Source organism: Talpa europaea (assembly GCF_964194135.1).
Source record: "Talpa europaea genome assembly, chromosome: 15".
In the NCBI taxonomy this organism is placed as follows: Eukaryota; Metazoa; Chordata; class Mammalia; order Eulipotyphla; family Talpidae; genus Talpa; species Talpa europaea.
In genome coordinates, this window is record NC_140083.1 from 62,777,944 (window position 1) to 62,790,448 (window position 12,505).

The following is a 12,505-nucleotide window of genomic DNA, read 5'->3' on the forward strand; positions in this document are numbered from 1 at the left end:
AATACTGGTTTATTTCCGTCCTTCTATAAATGGTGAGCCATTTGCATTGCCTTGAAGGAAGTAAAATCTTTCATCCCTCAATTTGTTCACGGAAACAAAACTCATTGATGATTTTCTATTTTTGTTCTAGAGAGAAATTCCACCATCTGTGCAGTTGTCTCCAAGCTCAGACCAGAGGACTTTTGACTTTTGAAGACTAAGGCGAAACAGAAGTTAAAATGTTCTTCTGGAAAGAACAGAGCTTGACTTACACGTTTGTAATTATTTTTTGCCTCACACTAAGGCTGTCCACCAGCCAGAAGTGTCCCACTGAGAGCCTGGAAGATGTCGTCATCGACATCCAGTCATCTCTTCCTAAGGGAATCAGAGGCAGTGAGCCCATACACACATTAACTCAAGAAGACTGCATTAGCTCTTGCTGTTCAGCTACAAACATATCAGGTAAATGATAGTCCCTGGGTCAGTTTTATTCCATGTGTTTGTGATATAAGTAGCTGGTTGAATAGCCTAATAGTTTTAACTAGTGATTCTCAATGGGATGAAAAGGTGGGTCACAGAATACCTGGGGGAACATTCCACAAGTGTGCTTTCCTCTCCCCTGAGCAGTGTCAAAGTTACTGATGAGTGTGTATGTTTGTACACGTGTGTGTGTGCATGCATGCGTACGTGTATGCATATCATTCAGGTGTCTGGTTAGAGAAAGTTTGAGAACTACTGAGTGTTAGAACTAACAGGCATCTAGGGTATTACATACATAAATGCTTAGTTGCCAAATACATTAAATGTTTATATTGGAATACAGTGTGATAACACCCAGGATATAAAAACAGAGGAATGGAATGGAGGCAAAAAGTAAGGTTCTCAGTTCATGCCATTGGATAATGAACATTTGACTTTTAAGCAGAAGCACAAACCCTTATTTCATGTCTCTTCCCAGAGCTGGTGCAGTCAGGTGAGTCAGGGGACCAGGAAACTGCTGCCCCTGGTCCTGGTATTTTCTGTAGCATCTTGAACTCTGAGGGGCTCACTGCATTGTTATGTCTGATCCATTTGCATGACAAAGAAGGAAGCTGAGGCTGTTGTTTGAACCAGGCCTTTGCATATTTCAGACTCCAAACCCGTGAACTGAACAGTGAACCGATGCCATTTTCCAGGGGATGTTTATGACCCCAACCTGATTCTCAAAATGAAGAAAACCCAAAATTGATCAAATACATAAAGCTTTGTTAGGGTGCTAGAGGTAAAACAGTGATGGGCATGGATCAGTGATTCCTACTGATCTTATTGGCCAACAAAAATCAGCTTTTCTCTCAGATCTTTATTTCCTTTGTTTTTTTATAATGGTTGTGGCATAGTAATCAAAATATAGATATAGTTTAAATAACTTAAATATATGCAAGAATGCAAGTGATTAAATGTATTTAAATAAAACCATGAAATAGAAATTAAGTGCTTGAATACATTTCAATCCTTTGAAGATAAACAAATTTAAACAAAATTTAAGTACTTATTTATATAAGTGTATACTTATGTAATAGTATGTGTTTATGTAATAAATACAAATGGAGATATATAGTCTTCCCTGTTTCTGGCACCAAGTCCCTAAAAAATCCTTAGAATTTCCTAAGCATCAGGCTTCTTTTGTTATTCATAACACATCCCTTTGACCTTGCCTGAGTTTATGCTAAGGAGACACATCCGGATAGCTTCTGGGGACAGGTCACCAGAAAGACCAAGGCTTATTAGTCTTGCAACTTTCAAGTGATAAATTTAGTCACCAGTGGCTGATAATTTCATCACTTGTGCCTGAGTAAGGAAATCTCCAGAAAACCCCTTAAAGCATTGGTTCAGGGAGCTTCCAAGTTGGGAAGTACATGACGTGCCAGGAACAGAGCACATATCAACTCCATGGGGACAAAGGCTGTGAGATCAGCCCTTCCCAACTCTCTCAGTTATCTCTCCATTCGGCTGCTCGTTATATCCTTGATAATGAACTACAATTGTAAGTATAGCATTTTCTGAGTCTGGGAGGAGTCCCAGCAACTTATCAAATGTATTTAAATAAAACCATGGCGGTTGGAGATTGTGAACACATGAATTTGTAGCCAAGTGAGAAGTGAGCAGAAGAGAGAGTAACCTGTGTGGTCTGACGCTAGGTCTAGGTTGATGGAGTCGGAATAGAATTGAATTGTAGGACACCCTGGTGGCATAGAGTATGAAGGATTAGTATGGAAAAGACGGGTCTTTCCAAGTCGGGCAGTGTGCTCTTGGACACTCCGTAGAGAAGTAACATACAGAAGTTACAGATATTGCATTTAAATTTCTAGTGTAGGGCCTCCCTGGTTGCACAAGGGGTTAAGACGCAGTCCACAGCCACTGCGGCACGAGTTGGATCCCCGGCCATTGCAGTGACCCACATGGCACAGCAGACCTCTCCTGTCTTGCACGCTGCTCCCCTCAGCAGTGTGTTTCAGTCAATCTGCCTGTTCTGTTCCCCACTCTGTCTTTGGTGAATCCTCTCACCCACCATACCTCTGGTCTGCACCCCAGTTCTTGTATGCATAAGTACATAAATCTATAAAAAAAATTCTAGTGCACCCACAAAAACCACACCCACGGCTTCAGAGGTGGCTGAGATGCCTTCAGGAATCATTAGGGACTGCAGTCAGTATTCCTGTGTATATGCTAACAGGTTGTGTAGCAAATGGAAGGTCTATATCTAAAGATATTAGATTGACTGCTAAAAATTGCTTCTGCCAAAATTACGCACATTCAGATTGTTAAATCCAGTGTCTTTAGAAATCGCTTTAGTGACTAAACTAAGGAAAAGGAAATGACTCAGTGGTCAGCAAGCCATGAACAAAGGTGTTTGTGTTGGACACCCAGAATAAACGGAGTTCTTCCTGCTTGCCATACTCTTTAGAAAGTCCTATTTCAAAATAATGCTTACGAAACCTTTTGTTGCAGGCAACAAAGCATGTAATTTGATGATCTTCGACGCTCGGAAAACTACCAGACAACCCAATTGCTACCTATTTTTCTGTCCCAGTGAGGAAGCCTGTCCACTGAAACCAGCAAAGGGACTTAGGACTTACAGGATAATCCGAGGTAATGAACACATTGTTCTTTTTCTTGTTGAGATTGGGATTATTTTTTTTAAAGATTTATTTATTTATGCATACGAGAACGGAGGTGCAGGCCAGAGGTGTTGGGGGTGAGAGGATTCACCAGAGACAGAGTGGGGAGCAGAACAGGCAGACTGACTGAAATTTACTGCTAAGGGGAGCAGCGGGTGAGTCAGGAGAGGTCTGCTGAGCCATGTGGGTCACCTCCATGGCTGAGGATCAAACTCATGCTGCAGTGACTATGGACAGCTTCATAGTGCTGCGTCTTAACCCCTTGTGCCACCAGCGAGGCCTGACATTGGGATTATTGAAGGAAGGATGTGGTTTTTATGAAAGACTTTTCACAAGAGGTCCAAGTAAAATTGCCCAAAGGGGTCACAGATAGGGACATCAGAAAAATCTCATGTACTACAATTTTATTTACTAAACCAAATATTTTTTCCATTGGAAGCTTTGAATGATAGCATTTTTCTTTTGTTTCTACCTTTGTAATAGAAAAGGCACCCAGATCTTTTGTGGGGACCTTTTTGAAACACCTTGTTAGAATGATGTCAGCAACCCTAGAATAACTATAGAGGACTCGGGGGTCACTGTTTTGAAAGAGTTAAGACCATGTGAAGATAAAATATTCTAGTTAGGGTCAATCACATCTAAAATCAAACTCATTGGATTTTATTGTTTAGACCTGGCAGGAAATTAAATATTTCTTGAGAAGCTACCATGCACCAAATTCTATACAAAGCACTGGAAATAAAATCTCATTCCTCATGGAACTTTCATACTTTTGCAGAGTACAGAAGACAACTGAAAAGATATTAATATAATTATTTGAGTATGTCTTAGTGAGATTTGGGGCTTATTCATTTTTCCAGATGAAATACTTTCTAGATCAGATTTCCTCTTAAGTTTTTAAGACTTTTTTTGTCTTATCCTTGACAAAAGGAAACATTCTGTTTGTTCATTTATTCAAAAGATAACCAATATTATTTAGCATCTCTTATGTGCCAAGCACTTTTTATGCCCTCAGAATACACAGTGAACATGAAAAATAAGGTTCTCTCTTCTGGAAATTGCATTTTAGGAAAGAAAGATAATAACCATAATAAAGAAATAATCAAGAAAAATATAGTTGCAAGCACTATGTTGTGAATTGAGCTGAGACAATGTAATAGAAAATCAATGAGCAGACCCGCTCAAGTCGGTGATCAGAGGAGGCATTCTTAAGAAGTAGTCCCTCAGGGCCTCCCCAGTGGCGCAGCGGTTGAGCGCTGGGTTGTGAAGCTGCCTGTGGCCTCTGTGGCACCAGTTCGATCCCCGGCTGCTCCCCGGCCATCGGAGGAGGGTCCCACATGGCGCGCAGACCTCTCCTGCCGCCCGCTGCTCCTCTCAGCGGTGTACTTTGGTCCTTCTGCCTGCTCTGCTCCCCGCTCTGGCTCTGGTGAATTCTCTCACCCTCCCGTGCTTCTGACTGTACCCAGTGCATGTATAAACAAAACAAACAAATAAATAAATAAATAAACATGCCTCTATTAAAAAAAAAAAAAAAAGAAGTAGTCCCTCAACTGAGATCCGCATAGAGTCAGATGTCAGAAGACTGTGGGAAGGCCTTCTAGATGGAGCAAAGAGCCTGCTCTCATATCTTTAGGCCGAATGGTTTGGAGTGTTTGAAGCACTAACACTCCAGTCCCAGCTGGCTGAGTCAGAGTGAACCATGTAGAGTTATTGGCAAGAAGAAAGATGGGAGACCCCATTGAGCTTTGTAAGCCAGGTAGGGAGTTTGATTTCAGATGTGTCATGGTGAAGCATTGGAAGTCTTCTAGCTGAGGTGCAATGTGGTGTTGGGTGTTTTTATTCTTATATTTGTAGTGTGGTGTTTTAAAGGTGAGGTCTCAAAACTCATGGGGGCTGCTGTTTGGGGTATGGACATGGACAGTGGACAGTGACATAAGGCAAGACGGACGTGGAAAGACAGGGTAGGAGGCAGGGCTAAATCTGGGAAAGCCTTTAGCCTGTGGCCCGGGAGGTGGTAGAAGAGTTGGGGAGAAGTAGACATGGTTTCTGCAGAGGTAAATGTTATAGGGCAGGGTGAAGGGTACCCTCAGACCCCCCAAACCTGCACACCCTAAATGGGTTCTGCCATTTGCCATATCAAGACAAAACATAATCCATTGTGTAAGACCCTCAATAGAAAATAATTAGTGTGCAATAAAGAGAAAAAGAATATAGTTTTCAATTAAACACCCAAAATTACCCATCCCCTCATGGGTAAATGTCCAACCAAATAGGGTTGGCCCAAAGCAGAGCCACTGAGGCCACAAGCTACCTTCTGATGCTTTCTGGTGTGGCCTGTTAGGAAGGGGCAGAAGGGGCTAGACCAGTCTGGAAGGAAAACAGAAAAATCAAAATTAAGATAAAGGCTGCCATTGTCAGTCCCCACCCCCCGGGTTTCTCTCACCCACATCTGTTTCAAGTGTCTCCTTCCATGCCCCCAAGTCCCTGGTACAAGTCCAAGGCCAAGAAGCAATGCAGCTTCTTCACAAGTCTCTCTGCTGCATGTTCCTCCTCCAGGTCTCCTTGGTTTCCTTCCTTTCTTCCTTCTCCATGTCTTCTCTAGTTTCTCATCCCTGCAGGGAACCTGGAACCTCCCCTTTCCCTGGGACCACCCTGTTCCAGTAGTCTTGGCAGGACTAAGTCCTGATTTTCAACTTGAACATCAGTATAGGTGGCACAACTTACTGAGCTAGGGAAGATTTGAGGAGAAGCAGTTTTAGGGGTGGGAGGTGGATTACAATCAAGGGTTCTCTCTTCATTCAATGTGAGGTCCATTTGGGAATAGATATTGCCTTGGACAGCTGGGCACTGACTCTGCTTTGTCCCCTGGGTGAGACTGTGTTTGAGTTTTTTTCGTCAGCCAGGAAAATCTGATGGATCAGACATTCCTTTAAACAGAAGCAGGAACCACAAACTATTTGTATAAGTGTCTCTTAAATAATGAGGTGAGCCCAAGTATAAAATGAGGGCCCCATGAGATACAAAGTCCAGCTTTGCAAGACAAAAACTTCAGGCACTGGGTGGAGCGATGTTTACACAACACAGTTAATTATACTCAGTGCTGTTCAACTGGGCACTTTGAAACAGTTAGTGGTAAAGTGTAAATGTATTTTGCCACAATTAAAAGTGATTTTTAAAAGACTATAACTCAGAACAAATTAGGCATTCAGAACATTCTAGACCTGACCTTGCATGAACAATGTCTGGCCCTTCTGTGCTTCCTGGGTTTCTGCAGCCAGGGTGGCTGACCTTGATCTGTGTGGCTCCTTCACATCTGTGTCTGTGTACATATAGTCTTTTTTTTATAAAAGATGTATTTATTTATGCATGCAAGAGCTGGGGTGTAAGCCAGATGTGTGGGCTGTGAGAGGATTCACCAGAGATAGTGGGGAGCACAACAGGTGCATCTACTGAAATACACTGCTGAGGGGAGCAGTGGGCGAGTCAGGAGAGGTCTGCTGCAACATGTGGGTAGCTCCCTGGCCGGGGATTGAACTCATGCTGCAGTGGCTGCGGATAACTTCATAGTGCTGACGCTTAACCTCTTGTGCCACCAGGGAGACCCCTGTGTGCATACAGTCTTGACTGAGAACATGGGGACCTCCTGCGTGGTGTAGGTAGGACTTCTTCCTGTTCTTCTTGATCTCGAGAACATTGCAGAGGCCTGGGAGCAGATATCCTACTCTGAATGTCCAAAGTGAGATCTGGATTCAAGGTGCTGATTGGGACATTTATTCTTCTCCCGCTGGAGCCCCATCACATGGAAACTGACCACCACACCTCAGTTACCCCTTCTCACTGCTTCATCTTCATCCTGTCCTTTCTTCCACTCTCAGTATTCATTCCCTGTGTCAATCACCTAGCTCACAGTTAAGGCAGAATAGTAAAGCGATAAAAAATGATTTAATCCAGTAATTCCATTTCCATCAAATCTATACTAAAGAGACAACACTGAAACCAGAAAAGCTACTGGTGTGAAGCTTTTTATTGAATAATTAGCTTAAGACATGACTAACTAGCAGCAGCATATGTGTCTAGTTGTCCATGATTGGTTGGGCTAGCAAGTATGATGGATCCACTCTAGGGAGTACAGTGCAGACACTAAAAAAGTAAGTGTACGGTGTAGAAATAAACAAAACCCCCTACATCTCAGGCTAAAAACACCCAGGTATTTTTTTTCAATTACATGAAAAAATATCATCTATAAAGTAGACAGAAATGTTCATAGTTGCTGGGACAGGGTAGAAATTTTAGTTGAGTTTGTTTTATAATATTCATAATACATCTGTAACATTGCTTTTATGCTGCATGTATAAAAGTGAGTGTGACAGTGGAATACTACTCAGCTGTCAAAAATGATGTCATAGTGCCTTTCGAGACAAAGAGGATAGATCTTGAGCTGATTATGTCAAGTGCAAAAGCCAAAAGTGAAAAATGGTGACCCAATATTTTTCTCACGTGCTGAGTATAAATAACCAGAGAAAACAAACTGACAAAACACAACAGGTGTAATTCACAGAATCTGAAATGTGTGCTGGTTACCAGAGAGGCTGAGTGGAGGGAGAAAGGGAAGGAAATATGATAGGATATTGGCACTGGAGTTTGGTGGAGGGCGAGAGAGGCAAGTGCAAAGTTGTACTCTCAAAATTATATAGCTATGTAAACAATTGCTAGATCAATAAATTTTGAGAAAAAAGAAGAGGGAATACGTGGTAATGATTCTCTTCAATGAAAATGGGAGAAAAGGGAACTTGGCCACCTGCACAAACCTTTTAAGGACAACTATGAAGGTAAAGAAGTGATAGAATTGAACAGTTCCTGTGGAGGCCAGCAGGGGGCGCCATCAGTCCAGCGCAGGTAGATTACCATCCAGGGGCTAGGGGGCATCCACCCTGGGCATGTGTGCAGTGACTGTTTATGTCTACAGGATATTTACAAGTTGTGTTTGTCATTCATCTTTTGAAACTGCTCATGCTGATGGACTAAAATGACCCCATAAAAATAAATTATCTGTGCCTCCTGTTTGGAGTGAAATTAAATAGGTATCTGTTGAATGGTTTCTTTCCAGGCAAGCTCTGTTTCCTATAACTGATTAATATTTACAGAGTGCGAGCATGAGAGATGGCAGGGCACTCTTACTCATTCTAACCAACCATTGCAGCTCCGCCTTATTTATTTTTGCAGCTTTGTGCTAAGTCGCTCCTACCAAAGACAAGAATTAGGGAATTCAGAAGTAGAAAAAAACTAGGAATCTGGTTACTCAGCCAGTTTCCAAATTATAGTCAGCCTCTAAGTTTTTTCACTCTGTGAAGTCACTTAAAATGTAACTCAGAAAGGGGGTTGAGGGCAGGGGGCTGTTTCCCAGCCACCTCTGTGGCTTATACTTGCAGTGGCCTAGAGAAAGTACCGCACCCCAACTGCAAACATCAGGGGGTGGGGTCCACGGAGCAGGTGTGAAGGAGCCGCCTCTTCTAGGAGCTTTGCCAATAGACCAATCTTATCAAGAAGTGGGACTGACCTTCCCTTTGCTTTGTGAGCTTGCATTCCTGAGAAACAAAACAGTTGTTTTTGTCAGTCTTATCATCGCCCTTATTTAAGTTCTGCCCTCACACTTCACAGGACATTTACTAAAACTGTCATTCTTAACTTTAAAATGAAATATGTTGGGCCTCCCTGGTGGCACAAGGAGTTAAGCACCACACTATGAAGCAATCCGCAATCCCCAGCCAGCCAGGGAGCAACCCACATGGTGAGGGGACCTCTCCTGTCTTGCCTGCTGCTCCCCGCAGCGGTGTGCTTCAGTCAATCTGCCTGTTCTGCTCCTCACTCTGTCTCCGGTGAATCCTCTCACCCCCCAACCCTGCCTCTCAGGCCTGTACCCCAGCTCTTTTATGCATAAATAAATAAATCTTTGAAAAATTAAAAATATATATGTTGAGTCCTATTTTTAAAGTCTCTGATTTTTTTTAAAGATTTATTTATTTATTTATTTATTTATGTATATAAGAACCGGGGTACAGGCCAGATGTGCGGGAGGGTGAGAGGATTCACCAGAGACAGAGCGGAGAGCAGAACAGGCAAAAGGACCAAAATACACTGCTGAAGGGAGCAGTGGGTGAGACAGGAGAGGTCTGCCAGGCCATGTGGGTATCTCCTTGGCCGGCCAGGATGGAACCGGTGCTGCAGAGGCTGCGACAGCTTCACAGCTCTGTGCTCAACCACCTGAGCCACCAGGGAGGTCCCTAAAATCTCTGATCTTAACTAAGACTATAGATGCTGTTTATCTCCTGGTGATGCTTTGTGTATGAACGCACTATCACCTCCAGCAGAAACTCTTCTTCAGCGTTGGTGGTGGAAAGAGGCACACCAGGCATTTCAATCCGCTTTTAGCAGAGAGGACTAGATCCTAGGGCAGGCGTCCACAAACCATCAGGGGCCAAAGAATATGTTTTTTAGACTTTTACCTATTTCACCTGGGCAATATATAAACCAAGGTGTGTGTGGTTGTGTGTCAGTAAAACTTTATGGATGGACACACTTGTGTCCATATAATTTCATGTAATTTTCACGTGTCACAAAATACTGTTTTGTTTTTCCAACCATTTCAAAAGGTGGAAACTGTTCTTATTTTACAAGTCATACAAAGGTGGTGGCAGGTTAGATGTGGCCCTTGGGGCCCTATGTTTGTGGACCCCCAATTACCCCAGGGCCTGAGATGAATGAGCAGTGGCTGGTGTCGGTGGAATAGATGTGGCTGTGTCAGTGGCCGTTCTAGAGAACGTAGGGGTGACACTTTCAGGGCAGTCACAGATGGCACAAAGCTGAGGCTGTGTCTGGATCTGTCTGCGAGGAGAGAGGGGAGTAAGGCTCATTTAGAACCTGCACCCAAGGGAGCTGCAGAAGACAAGGCAAGGGGACAGGGGTGATGCCAGATAATAAATGTTAGGTAATCCCTTGACTTCTTTCCAGGTTTTCTGCAGTGATTAAAAAAAAAAAAGTCCTCCAATCTGAGGAAGCTCCAAGGCTGGTTCCTCTCATGAACAGACACTGTGACTTCTCCTCTTTACACCAGTAACCATCCCTTTCGGATTGCACATAGCGACACCATGGTCTTCAGAACCTAAGACTCTGGTTCTAAAATTTTAATCTTTCAGAGTCTAAATAAAATCTCCCAGATTGCCTCCCTCCCCTTATTGTGATACTGAAACATCTTCATCTTCCTCTCAGCCCTGGCTTAGTGCCCTTAGGGAGACCAGACCCTTGGTGGGGGGGAGTGTGCCCGGGCAACCCCCCACCCCAGGCTTCTGCTCCTCCCCACACTGGGCCAAGGTCTCCCCACACTGGTATTGTTTTTGCCACACACCCCCATCTCTTCTGGTGGCTGTCTGCTTCCCAGTTGTCCCAGTGGACACTGGGTTTCGTCCCCATACCAGCCTCCTCCTTGCCAGTCCTCTTCCTGACTGGTGCCCTCACCCAGCCTTCCACCCTGACCTTGACTCCTTCAATGTTGCCATCTTCCTAACCTGCTCAGGCTGAGCTCCTCTTATCCTCTCTGCCGGGCCTCCCACTGTTCCTTAATTAGCTGGTCCTCTTCCACGAATTCCTTTTCCTTGGTCCCATCACTCTGGAAATAGCCCACAGCATCTGGCAGAGAGGCGGCATCATCCAGTTCCCACTTAACAATCTGTATTTTTCCATTTTGCAGAAGTTTCAGTGAAATATCAAGTATCAGCCGTTTGGGGGCCTATTAAACAAGCTGATCTGTGTGTATTTTGTAATCTACCTTAGCAGGGGAATATTCACGTCCTCCTTTTCTTAATGTTTGCAGAGTTTCCATCTTTGGCCAGAACTGATGTGTGGCCACCAGCTGTCACCCCCACACCCCCTCCTCTGGGGGGCTCTTCAAAGCCCACTGATTCCTCTCAGGGAGATGTGTTTCCTGGGAAGTTTGGATCCTCAGATCACTTGGAGACAATACTTGAGATGCAGCAAGTGAGCACACAGTTCCCTGTTTATGAAGAAAAGGGCCATTCTCAGAGTTCACAATTTCTCCCAGAACAAAAAACAGCTTCTCTGCTGCCTGGAAATGTGACCACACTCCCCAATATCATGGCTACTGCTGCTCCACACACCCCCTCTGCCACTTCTGAGCCTGCAGCTCTCCCCTCCACCAATGCTTCAGTGATACCTTCTGTGATTCAACCACAGGTGGCCAGCACATCTCTACCTGTCACAACGGTCACCACCCAGCCATCCACTGCCCTCATTTCCACACTTTTGCGACACGCAATGGTTACAACCCAGATTAGTGTGACAACAACAGCAGTTCCAACTACCACCTTGCAGGGGCCTACAGACTCGAAAAGCCCCCCAGAATCGGTGCCCTTGACAGAAACCTCCAGTCTCCCGGTGAGCGCAGGGAATGCCCCTGAGGCTGCTCCTCCTCCTTTGTCAAATGTATCAAATGGAGCTCCTTCTGCTGTGAAGAAAACTGCTTCCAGGGAAGATGGGGACGTTCTCAGAGGTTCCTTGCGGAGCAGCATTCTGGAAGGTCAGTTTGGCCTTCCTCTGGAGAAGTGGCTTCTCATTGGGAGCCTGCTATTCGGGGTTCTCTTCCTGGCCATAGGTCTGGCCCTCTTGGGCAGAATGCTCCTAGAATCCCTCCGCAGGAAGCGCTACTCCAGACTTGATTATCTGATCAATGGGATCTACGTTGATATCTAGGGGTAAAACAAGGACTCAGCTCATTTAGAACTAGCAGCCCAAACACAGTGAATTTCTGCTGACCTCCATTCTCAGCAGGGCTGTTGAAGTATTTTGAAGACAGACAAGTACCCCTTCCCTCTCCCCTTTTTTTGAGGAGGTGGAGGAAGAGGAAGCAAATTAGTTAATTTGAATCATCTGCTGAAAGCAAAACTCTCCTAAAGTAATAAAGTACAATTGCCATATAAATTGGAAAATGAGTGGCTCTTTGAAAAAAAAAGGGGGGGGGGGGGCTAGGGTTTCCAGATTTAAGTTCCTTGATATTTCTGGTTCCAGATAGAATCAACTGTTTATGATATGAATTCTAATGAATTTACTTTCCTTTTTATATGAATTCCAACAAAACTTCTTCCAGATGTATTTCCTTCCAATTAAACGTTTGAATAAATCTTTTGTTACTCAATAATGTTCTTAACGGGCATGTCCTGCTGGACAAGTTTCATTTTATTCCCACCAGCAAAATGATTAAGTGATGAAAATATGTGTCCCAAGTTAAAATGACAGCCTCCTCCTCTTCCCGTCACTGAGTGAAGAGGTTCCTTTGGGAGAATTTTAACTGAATCTCA

General features: G+C 44.0%; 1 protein-coding gene across 1 annotated transcript; it reads left to right on the forward strand.

The window, feature by feature from the left end:
* Positions 1-218: 218 nt before the first annotated feature.
* MANSC1 (MANSC domain containing 1) lies at positions 219-11,900 on the forward strand (the record flags this gene model as incomplete). The annotated part of the gene is made up of 3 exons (XM_084256027.1): positions 219-441; positions 2,968-3,108; positions 11,005-11,900. The coding sequence occupies 3 exons, from the start codon at positions 219-221 to the stop codon at positions 11,898-11,900; spliced, it is 1,260 nt and encodes a 419-aa protein (XP_084112153.1).
* Positions 11,901-12,505: the final 605 nt, after the last annotated feature.